Source organism: Balearica regulorum, chromosome Z, assembly GCF_011004875.1.
Source record: "Balearica regulorum gibbericeps isolate bBalReg1 chromosome Z, bBalReg1.pri, whole genome shotgun sequence".
Taxonomy (NCBI): domain Eukaryota; kingdom Metazoa; phylum Chordata; class Aves; order Gruiformes; family Gruidae; genus Balearica; species Balearica regulorum.
The window spans coordinates 65,881,823-65,894,247 of NC_046220.1; the positions used below are offsets into that span (position 1 = coordinate 65,881,823).

Here is a 12,425-nt window from a genome sequence, read left to right on the forward strand (position 1 = left end):
ATTTTCAAAACCCAAAAACTTTTGTGGAAGTGTACCACTATCACTGAAGTGTACTTTGGAAAAAAAGTTCTGAGCTCCCTTAGAGAGTGTTAAGAGAATAGCAATACAAGGGCATTCCCAGGCTGAAGTATCTCCCCATCCTCATGATAATGAGGAAGGGGAGGTATCTCAAACAATGCAGTTGTAGTGTCCATCTCAACATCTTCTCTGGGAGCTGCTCCACTTTGTATAAATAAGTGAAGAGTTGAGCCACAGAAATACTGATGATTTGCAGGGCTAGGAAGGGAGAAACTTCCTTTTTATTATTTATCCATACCAGAAGAACTTGAGCAGAAAAAGGTCAACAGATCCACCTCAAAAATAGTCAACAACTCTGCATTCAGGATGCTCACATAGGACGTGGGAAACTAGTAGAAAATTTTGAACCCTCTCTGTTCCAGGACAGTTGCATAATAATCAGGCTATTTTAGGGTAAGATTTTCTTTTATTGCATTTCAGGAAAAAAAAAACCCACCAACTTTGAAGCAATTTGGTGTTACCATTCTATAGAGTAGGATTTGTATATGGTTTGGGTTTTTTTTTTAAATCTCAAAAATTTTCTGGGATGGAAAAAGTTTCCCATCAGTTCAAATTTGGACCTATGTCCATGGGAGGAGAAAAGACCATGTTGAGCAATCTTTCTCAAAAAAAAAAAAAAAAAAAAAGTTCAGAATGAGGTGGGTTAATCATTATTGTAATGTATCTCACCTGAACCTTTTCATTCTTACCCTACTTTTGGTCTGTTATTTCATCCACCTAAAAGTTAGGGGCAGGTCATCAGTTAATAACAAGAGTGTGGCACCACGTAAATCAATGCCAAGCATTTGGTGCGGGGCTTCTAAAAGAAAACACAAGGGAAAAAAGTCCTCCTGTGGGTTTCAGGGAAATTAACTGTTAATGAATATTGTGAAAGAGCTGAAATTTGCTGTAAGGGAAAGACTGACACAGTGTTTGTCGTGTTTTCAACTCAGCACATGGAGGATCAGGTTGAGCTGTCTTGTGGTTTTGCTGGATGACGTTTGTCCATTGCCTACCTGTCATCCAAAACAAACCGTCTCCCAGCCTGGCCTTTTCACAGCCACAGAAACAGTGACTGATACATACAGTGTCAGTGCAAGGGTTAGTAGCCTGTGGAATAATTTCCCGAGGCAGTATGACACAGAAGTGTAGCAGAAATAATGATTGACTCAGTGTCCAGTGTAAAGAAAGCGTATGACTAACACAGTTCATTCAGTTTAAACTGTAGGTTTCTTATCTATGACATAAATCTAATAATAGTGAGGTGTATCTGATTTTCAAAGTAGTGTTTGTGTTCCTCTTCAAAAGCCAAAGATCAAACCAGTGGAAACAGTATTATCTTAAAACCAGCAGAAATAGGAAGTGAGATTGTGCTTAAAAAACTGAGAAGACCCACAGTTTTGATGTATTTGCACCGTCTATTATTTAAGGAGATCTAATCCTGAATGGGGCTCTTGGTCCTTACTGAAATAATATTCTGAACGTAATAAGCAATGACACTAAACCAAAAGATACTATAAAAATTTTTATGATAACAGTAAAGTTTCTATTAGAATTAGTTTATTAAAACTAAACTAAGTTTATCCACCTACTTCGTCTTATAATTTATGGGCAAAAGGTTTATTCATTTCTTCAGCAGTGTCAGAGATAAATGTGGAATTTTACAGGAGATGCAGTAGATGATCTGTAGATTTTATAGAGTGAGGGTCTGATTCACCACATACTAGGAATAATCCATCAAGAGTATCCATTCAGGTAGGAATTTCACATTTTTTCTGTTATCTTTAGTAGGGCACAAGAGTCCAGTGATACAGAGTGTGCTGCTAGCCCAAAGACTGATTCAGACATCACTTGACCTGAGAAGGAAGCATGAAAAAATAAATAAACATTGAAGCTAAAAGCGATGTTTATTGATTGCTTGTGTTCTTAGTTTAGGGAAGAGTGCAGAAGTGTAGCCGTGTAATACACCCCAGCTAACTGAGTGTGAAGGGAACAACAGTTTCATAAAAGGGAAGGAGGAAAATGCATTCCTGCTACTACCCTTTCTGCTGCTTTCAGGAAGGAAGATGAATGAAGTTGTGTGATCTTGTATTTCTCCTTTTGCTTTGTTGGAAAGAGAGCAGGCTTCCTGCTACCCAGCTGGGGCAAGGTTTCCTCTGACAGGTTTCCTCTCTCCTGCAGCATCCAGGGCCCTGAGATAAAGCCTGTCTCCAGCTGCTCTCTCTTGCCTGATATCAGTTCATTTAGTCTATCTTATCAATATCATGCAAATCTGGTTCAAATTAGAATTACCACCAGAAACACTCTGGACATTTTTAGAGTGCTTTCCTTTGGAAATAGGTATGTAGTACTAGCAGCAACCTATTAGCTTTCGAAATAATTGACCGCTGTTAGCTAAATCTGATAGTGAGGTAGTGATTTATGGAATTTATTCAATATAAACTATGTAAAAATGGGCAACTTTGTAGAGGAGGCTATTAACACTGTCATTTAAGGAAAAAACCTTCAGTTTGACCGCTTTTCTTGTAAGACACCAGAGGATCTAGATGGAGAAGAGCCAATATGAATGCCTCAACTCTTGGAAAGCTTTCATTTGGCTTTCCCATTTTATCAGACACTGGAAATTCTGTTGAGGTTTCTTTGGCAAAGACCAGTTGAAGCTTTTTCTAAACTTTGGCATTTACAATTTTTTAATATAGTGTGAGCTCAGGCTGCACCATTGTGTGTTGTGAAGTTCAGAAGTCAAATCAACCAGGAGATAGAAATGCTTAAGGAAACAGACTTTGTTAGTTCTGGTACTTGCATATGTCTTTATTTTTATTTTATTCTGCAGTAATTTCTGAATATGCATTTGTAAAGTTTTGAGGAACTCTCAAAATGAAACAGGGATCCTGAAATTCTTTCCCAGATGGGACCCCCAATTTTCACATTTCAGCTTTATCTAAAGAAGTTCCAGCTGATAATAAAGATTTTGTGGCAGAACAGGGTTTCTGGGTCTTGGAGCTATTAATGACTCAGATGAAACCAGCTGTCATCTGCTTAAAAGTGAAGTTGATGGTTTCTAATGGGCTTGTATTTTTTTTGACAAAAACTTGAGCTATTCCTTTGTGTTCTGATCATATGTTCTAAGAAAGTAGGAAAACAAAATTGTTAGTAGGTCTTTTTAACAGTAAAGTTTTTACACATGCAAATTTCATGATTTGTATTTCTTGTGTTCCTCATAATGGCCAGAATAATATCTACAAGTTGAGTTCTTCAGCAAAATCCTGATGGGGACAATGTAATATCATTTTATCCCTTCTACTAGGGTCCGAGACTATTACAGAACAGCAAACATGACAGCATGTCTATTTGAACCACTTTTTTCCAAAATTGCTTTTATTTTTTTAAACTGCTAATTTAATCACAGAATCACAGAATGGTTGAGGCTGGAAGGGACCTCTGAAGGTCATGTAGCCCAATATCCGTCCTCAAGCAGGGCCACCTAGAGCCAGTTGCCCAGGACCATGACCAGAAGGCTTTGGAAGATCTCCAAGGATGGAGTCTCTGCAACGTCTCAGGACAACCTGTGCCAGTGCTTGGTCACCCTTGCAGTAGAAAGTGTTTTCTTATGTTCAGAGGGAACCTCCTGTGTTTCAGTATGTGCCTATTGCCTCTGATCTTGTTCCACTTTGACTATTTCTCACTTCTCTCATTGTGTTGAATCAACAGCAGTATCCTCCTGAGAAACAAACTGTTTTACAGCTGCAAGGGGAACTGATCTTGAGGATACATCCTCTCACCTAGAAAAAACATTCTTTGTGTGATACAAGAAATAAGATAAGAAAGCAGCTTGAGCAATGAATCCATTCTTGAACTCCTTGCCCACAAGCCTCAGAGTACAGAATCAACAGAATTACAACTGTTGGGAAAAAAGGAGATTTAAAAAAGAGACTTTTTCTCAAAATGCAGTTTGTTAATGAAAAGAAAGCGATAAAAATGCCTGCAAATAATATTTTGCTACTTGAAAATCAAGAGCTTTCCTCTTTTTCTTTATTTTGAGCAAGGTTGATTGCTTGATGGAAGAGCTTACTTCTTTTCCCCAGTGAGTGACAGTGGTCCTTCTGGCAGATTCTTACACGCAGTGGAGTAAGGAATGTGTTAGTCTTTTGCCAAAGTGTTCAGAGGGGAAGGGAGCACTGGGTAGGGATGTGTGGTAACAGAAGAACATTCATTTGGCCCTGATGGATATTTGATAAGAGCAAAGAGTGGATTTAAACATTCACACCACAAACATTTGCTGTCATTAAAGCAGTAAAATATTTAAATACGATGTATGTGCTGAATGTGTCTTTTTCTGCTTGGCTTCAATGAAAGTTACTTTCTGATATTCTGCTGTATTGCTCTGGCATTGCAAGACTGTTTCTGAGGATGAATTCGCAAATACTTAATACAGAAATACTTCTAGACTTGACAACAAATTATATCAGTATGAGTAACTTTGTTCCAAAGTTTTTTTCCAAGAAGTGGACCAAATATTTAACAGAAAAAAAGAGAGGAAGCCAGCACAAGTTAACATCCCCATCCCCATGCAGTGAAACTGAACTACATAGTGAGAGCCTAATGCAACAGTTCTTCTATATTTATGAGTCAAAAGTGCCTTATTTACTCTGAACTAACTATAATAGACCTTTTCCAAGAGCCCAATAACTACTTTGTAGATACCTGCAGCTAACACATGCTGTTCATACCTTTACCCTTGAAATACAGTCTTAGGGTATAGAGAGATTGTTATATGGCGTATGATGTGGATTTCTCTGAGACATACAAAATGCTAGGGGGAAAACCCACATTTTTTCCTAGATCCTCACGTCATATGTACTTCTTTATATGGTCCTTTTTTTTATAAGTATAGTCAAGTATTTTGACAAGTTGTGCATAACTGGACTTCATAATTTTGCTCCTATTATTTCCTGGAGGATACTGCCTTCTCTGTTCGAGGAGATAAGGCAGTTTCTGTAGCCTATGGCTAGTGCTAATGGCATTACATAAAGCAGTATGTTGAGGGACTCCTGCAGGTCATCACCCTGCTCGTTTGGACACAGTTTGTCTATGCATAAGGCTACTAACTGGTACAAAGGATTTTTCCTCACTAGAGTGGAAACTTGGAGAGATTCTTGGCATGGAAGAAAGTGAGTGTTCAGAGTGGGAGCATCAAAACAGTTTCTGAGAAATCTGCTGCAGCTGAGTTGTCTTCCCAGATGCTCGTTGCAAAGTCTGATCAAGAGTATTTAGTTTTACATGTGATTGTGGAGGGATGTCTGCAAATTTCTACATGTTAAACAAAAATATCTTTCATAATTACATTTGGGCAACAGTAAGACATATGAACACTCCACAAAGATAGCATTTTAAGTCACAATATTTACAATTTTCTCAGTAAAACCTAAAAATAAAATGATTTTTTTTCAGTTGTAAAATGGGTGACTAAGAAAATGGATGCTATATTTATGTTGAATCAGTATTAATATGGCTACATTTAACAGAAGGTGCCAAGATTGCCTAAAATGTCAGTCACTTCAATATATAGGCCATCAGTTAAGGTTGTAAGTACGAAAATCCTCATTTACAGAAAAAAATCTTAGTTTGAACCACAGAGGATTTTTTTGAAATGCTGTAATAGTAAGAGAAACTGAAACTCTTGGTCCAGCAATTCTGTTGCTCCAAACTTCAACCTTACACTAGGTAGAAGGGCAAAAAGTCAGATAATTCATGGAAGATGTCCAGAGTCTGAGTCTCACGGTAGATCTTCAGCTCGTCTTCATTTAGAGTAGCCTGGAGGTTTCCAGAGTTTTGTCCAGCTACTGGCACCTCCAAAAGACAATACACAAGCCAAGCCTACCTGGATCACACCACTGTTTGGCAGTGACCTTGTCTTACCTTCAAGACGCTCCCATTTTAAGGCAAAACAGTGGTCAAAGCCCTTTGCTGTGCATTTGCTAAGTCAACTCCTTTCCAGCCTCTTTGCATCACTTGGATAATCTCAACCAACCAGACAACAATGAAGAATCTGTACTTACCTTTTCCTTCTGCTGTACCAAAATTCCTTAAAGTACTGTGAAGGTTAGTGCAAATACACTTGAGTGCTAGTAGAAGTCTAGTATTGCTTTTTGTTCTCTGGGAATAGTAGGACACTGTTTATGAAAATCATGATGAACGGTTAAGTAAAGTGGACACTATTCCTAATTATTGCCATATACTAATTTTCCCCTTTGAAAATTTTGAACAGAAGTTGTTCCCAAATTAAGGGTGTGAATACAAATGCAGCTATCTGTGGTGTTGTGTAAGGGGCTGTGTTGAGAATCAAAACTTTTATAAAAACAGACAGTAGAACATCCTTTTTAAAATAATAGGTGTGCAGTGCCAAATGATTGTGGCTGAGCTTTTTCTTTCTGCTAGCCTTTCATTCGTTTTTTTCTGTGTACCGTACTGAAAGCTACATGTGGTGGAATTGTTTGTAGTAATCTGTGAACTGTAAAGAGAACATTTGCTGTCACTTCCTTTTTTCTAAAAGCATATATGAAATAACATGCAAATTGTTGAAACAACTGGTGTTCAACTGTATTTCTCTCCCTCGTATTAAATCGTAATGAGATATAAAAAGAACCTTTGACATTTCAAACCCGTCTCATTTACAGAAGTTCATCTGTTTTAGCACTTCATCACTGGGGGAGGGCCGAGAAGGAGGGAAGCTTAATCATGTGATCACGCACCTATACCAAAAAACCTGATTAGTAGATCGGTCCTGGCTGGACTGATTACAGGGTGCTACCTTAGAGGTAACACAGAGGTCAGAAACAGTGTTGTGAGGCTGTCAAAGCTGTGTGGCTGATGATACTTATTTTTTTTATTCTTCACTTAGTGACAGGGTGTTATGCTAGAAATGCTGCTAACCTCGACAACATTTCCCACCATGTTGTGTAACAACAGAAGTGTGGGCCAAATTTAGAGCTTCGGTACTGTTTAGAAAAATGCTTTCCTATGGTTGTTCTGAGCTTCAGAGCTGTGGGAACAAAGCAAACACGCTTGTTTGAGGGGTACTTTGTCACCAGTTAGAAACTCTTTTACTTCCACATAAGCTATCAGGGCTGGCCTGATGGTTCTGAGATCTGAGAAGTGGCAGGAGGTGCTAAGTCCAGCAAGTCTTTAGCCTAGCATTGGCCATCAGTTTACTTAGTCTGAGTGGTCATTCAGGTTCCCACGGCAGCCACAGACTCTTGAAGTGTGGGAGTCAGAAATGACAGATGGTGAGAAACATCCTAAGGGTGATGGAACTTCCTTGTGAGTGATGGATTCTGTTTTCTGATGTGCTTTGAGATATGCTGGGAAGGTGCATAGTAGATAAAGATTCCTGAATGTGAGGTGCTGTTGGTAATATATATTTGTTGCTACATGGATAACAAGAAAAAAAAAAGTTCTAAAATAAATAATGAACTGAGTGTTTTATTACTTTTACCTAAGTATGGTATCCCTCAAATTTATGTTGTTGCTTTCATACTTGGAAAAGCCTTACCCTCTTACTCTCTTAGGTATTAGAAGGGATGATGTTTACTTGTGAAGAAAAACACAAGTTTCCCAATATCTGATTTTCAAGAACTACGAAAGGGCAGGCTGCAGGCTAGCAACAAAATAACGTCATACAGATTAATTTTACCTCACTGCATTATGCATTTTATCCTCAATGAAAGATTGTATAAGGCCATCAGATAACCACGCATATGTTAACCACATCTCTGCTTCATTGAAAGCGTTTAACACAGTAGACTTGCAAACATGTTAGAAACAAAGCTGTTTCTATTTCCACTGCTGCTGCTGCTGAAATCTACACTGAGGTCAGTAAACCAGTCATGTTCAAGAACTAGTGATCTGTGATGTCTGCTGTGTTGCAGAACGTCACAGATTCTCTTTTGATGAATAAACATGCTGGAAAATCCTGACTTTATTTGCCAGGGAATTTTTTGGATCAGATAGCATTTATAGTAAGTGTGACACATCTGAAAGACAGTGTTTACAATTCAATGGGGATGTTTTTTGTTAGTGTTGTGTTTGCTGAAGTGGCACATTAATCATGATACAGGCAGGCACTGCAAAAGTTTCTTTAAATGGTTCTGGCAATTAATCTCAATCCAAATTTCTTCTCATATATTGCCTTTTTCCAAAGATGGATGGACGTTTTTCAAAATTGTGGAGTGTTTTTGCACTAGCCACAAGTATGCAAAGTTTAACAGCTGTGAAGGAACCCAAAGTTTTTGAGCATGTGCTCTGAAATGTAGAAAGATACGAATCTATTATCCTTGATATTGAACAGTAATGCACTGAGCTACTTGGCAGTAGTCCATGCTGGTGTGTTTTATTTGAAAAGGAGTTTTAATTTGTTTGCTTGATTTTTTGCTTGTCTGACATTTTGAAAATAAGGTTAATTTGATGTGAAACAAGTTAAGAGAGATGTTTTAGATCGGAACAACAAACCCTCTGAACAAACATTTCTTTACCTTGGAGTTACATTTGCACATAGCTGATACAGAAGCATGCAGTCCAGGAGTTTCAAAACTTGATGTTTCAGTTACATAGCTTATAAGACAGCGTGCCTGGGCTAAAACTCATTCAGTTCTGAATTTAGTGTGGAGAAGCATTCTCCCATGCTGATGTACATTAAAAAAAACCCAAAAACAAAACCAAAAAAAGCCAGCCTTTGTAGGTGATACTGTCACCCTAGACATGGGATTATTTTTCTGAAATCATTTGCATAGTAACAACCAATCTCCTGCTCTTGGAGAGTTACTGAAGAAGGGAATAGATTCCTCTGTGTAAGTTCTGTAGAACAGTTAGGTCCAATGTCATATACAGCAGTTTTGGTTAAACTATGTCTTTCCATACCATTACTAGGCCCATGTCCCATATTGTGTTGCTGGTCCAGTTCCAAAACTTTCATCAGGATTTTTTTTTTTTTTTCCTTTTTCTTTTCCCCTGACAGCCAACATGTGATACTTTGTGTGCGACGGATCATCTTTATCCCGAGCACTTACACAGGTTTTTACATCTTGCCCAGACTTTATAAACATTAACCAATTAATTCTCACGGTAGGGTAGTTAAGATAATATGGGGAGGGCCGCTCAGCGGCGGCCGGTGGGTGCCCGCGGTGGGGCCGGCTCCGCGCCGGGTTTTGCGGGGCTCCCCACCCGCAGCGGCTCCCGGCGGGGTGTGTGTGAGCGGAACCACGGGGGGGGCGGGCAGCGGGTGCCCGCCAGCAGCCCTGCGGCCGGCGGAGCTGCGAAAACAGGAAGCGGGGTGATTCACGGCTGCCTGCGCCGCTCCGCCGCCGCGGGACCGCTGCGCGCCCGCGGAGCCCAGCGCTACCCTCGAGGGGGCGGCGCTGCGGCCGGCTGTGGGGCGGGCAGGCGAGGCGAGGCCAGGCCGGACGGCGGAAAGTTTCTGCCAGCGGTGCCGCTCGCCGTCCCGGTGGCTCCGAAGAGGTCCGGACTGGCAATATGAGGGAGCAGCACTCATGTGTGGGCACCGGGCAGCGGAGGATGGACCCGCTGGAGCTCGCCGTTAGCCCTGTGAAACGCTTGCGAACTCAGTACGCCTTTCCCTGTCTCTTCGCAGAGGAGGCCTACCAAAAACTGGCCAGCGAGACCCTGGAAGAGCTGGACTGGTGCCTGGACCAGCTGGAGACCCTGCAGACCAGGCACTCCGTCAGCGAAATGGCATCGAACAAGGTAGGATCCCGCGGCTGCGGCTCTTCCCACGGCGGGGGCGGGGGCGCGGGTCGCGTCAGCCCGGTGCGGGAGCGGGGCGGCGTAGCCGGAGCTGCAGCCTCGGGGGAGGTCGCGCTTGCAGCCCCGGGGTGTCCTCTGGCTGAAACAGCCCCGGGCTGAGAAACTTGTCGCGGGCTGTTAACAGTCGTCTTATGCGCGCTTGTGTGCAGGGAAAGCTTTTGTTGCGATTTATGCAGAGTTTTCTTAAACTTCAGGACAAGTTGTGAAAGGGATGCAGGGCTTGGAAAGCTACGCTGTTTCGCTGTGTGTCTCAATTTAAAAACAAAAAGAAATTGGTTTTGGCTGTTGGCGATAGTCCGTTCAGTTGCTCTTTCTTTTCACACCATCCCATTCTGAACTAGGGATATTTCGTAGGAAATGGTGTAGAATGTGGCATGAAAAGGTGATGAAAGTAGTTCTTGATCCCAGGGGAGCTGCAGACTGAATTTTATTTGTTAATAGTAATGCTAACGGCTCTCATAGCATGATTTGTTTTGAAAGAACACGCTCAGAACCGAGGTGCCGTCACAATAGTCACGACAGACATTTAGATCCAGAGGTGTGCTTCTGAGACAGTGTGCCCTTCCTTCCCATCCTGGAAGCAGAGGATGCCCGTTAACCGGGGACTATGTGCTGGTATCTGTTCCGTGTGCGTGTCTGTTTTGCAGTTTGAAATAGAGTTTCCACGTGCTCCATTCATAAGTACACTTTCTTTTGTGATTTTAGTTTGCAAACAATATGTAGCAACATTTCTGGAGTTAACTTTTAAAGCAGAGTTAGTAAGTCTGCTGTTTTGCTTCAGAATTTTTTTTTTTTAGATTTGTCATCAACTGATACTTTGAGTATTTGGGGAGCTACATATACAATGAGAGAGAATAAGAAAGTTTTAATTAATAGGCTGGTTTTGCCTTTTATGTTTGTGAAAGCAGCTGATGATCTGTATTTTAGCATCTATAAACCATGTTAGTTGCAATTAGGACTTTTTTTTTTTAAAGTCAGAAAATAAGTGGTTTTGACTTGGCTTATGCAATTTTAGAATTCTGCTAGCTTGCTTTGACTGCCCTTACTAAATATCTGCTGTTTCTTAGTAAGCATTTTTAAGTCCATGTTCAACTCACCCCACGTGTAAGATGCGAGGTGTTCACACTCTTGTGTAGTTTAGTCCCATAATATAATATCCCTTGTGCTTTAGAGACTCTTAGCAGTAATTAAATCTCTATTTTAAGAGTCATCTGCCTGGCATTGCCCTATTGCGAGAACTGTGTTTTCAGTTTTTACTGCCAGTTGAAGGATCTCATTATTCAGGACATACTGTATACATACTGGCAAGTTAAAAAGTCAAGGGTTTCAGAGTCTTCGTTTTAGCACTATTTGAATCTAGTGACATTGGTTTCAACGAAAGTAAGATCAGACCAACACGTAGGGCCTGATGTTTCTTTGCTAACAAGTTGGAACACCTGTCAGTTCTCTGGCTTGTGTTGTCACTATAGCCGCTGTCACAAGATCCTGGACTTTCCTCAAGTATTTATTTATTACCTCCCTAAAGCATATTTTATGAACAATGAGGACAAGCTGGTTTTAGAATAAGGTAAAACTAATTGCAAATCAATGTGTCTTAAGTTTTGCCAAATACATTCAGATTTTTAGTTAAAGAGGTTTTTAAAATAAGATGTGACAACTGCTTTGCATCTTTAAGTAAACACCAAGGTGTTACATCTGATACCGTGTTTTATTTGTATTTGATCCGGTTTAAGAATTGTTTGCTGTAGATTACAGGATAAATGTTCTTCACATATTTTTATTCCAATGAAAAGGAAAATTGATTCAGAAAGTTTTTCATCTTGTTGCTTCCAACATAAGATTATGCAGACAGGGGATTGATGCAGGGTGCGTGGTAAGCCTCGTTGTCATAGTTAATCTGAAGGTCAGTAAGAATGATGCCAAGCTTTACATCAAAGCTACAGTCTTTACATTGCAGTAATGTATTGCTTCAGTCTGCTTGATCTATCAAATATGGATGTACATGTCTAAAATACTTTATGGCTACTTAGTGTTTCATGTTGCAGTATTTGGGAAAGCCTGGTATTATTAAATTGGGAAGGGATAGCTGCTGTTTGGTTTTGCAGGTCATACTTAATTCTCAAGGTAAACTTTTTTCCCCTTTTTTGGGAAATTTGCCCCCCTTGTGTGGAAATCTGTGACATCTTTCAGTGTTTGGTGGTTGGGCTTTTTCTGTTTTTTTTTTTAAAGAAATAATAAAGTTAATCAGTGTCATTAACTGTAATGTGAATAATCTTGAATATAAACTGGCAAGCCCATATAATAATGTGAGGAAAATTTAATTTTAAGTGAGGATTTTAAGTGTGTTGACAGGTAGTTCTAAAGAATCATTTTATTCCTGATTATTAAAATGTATACATTTGTACACTACCTCCTACTGTAATATAACCACAAACTGCGACATAACTGAGGCATATAGGTAAATTATACTGTTTTAGTTTATAGAGAATCTGAAGTAGAGAAACTTTGCTCAAGGCTAAGGACATAGACTTGAGTACAGCAATGAATAT

The 12,425-nt window shown here is 40.0% G+C and overlaps 1 protein-coding gene across 6 annotated transcripts in view; it reads left to right on the forward strand.

The window, feature by feature from the left end:
* PDE4D (phosphodiesterase 4D) overlaps window positions 1–12,425 on the forward strand; it is a 418,117-nt gene that overhangs the window by 355,732 nt on the left and 49,960 nt on the right. For all 6 annotated transcript variants that reach the window (XM_075739986.1, XM_075739987.1, XM_075739990.1 and 3 more), the window contains exon 6: window positions 9,704–9,816. In XM_075739986.1, the coding sequence (XP_075596101.1) occupies window positions 9,704–9,816 (113 nt within the window). The remainder of the gene's footprint in view (window positions 1–9,703; window positions 9,817–12,425) is intronic.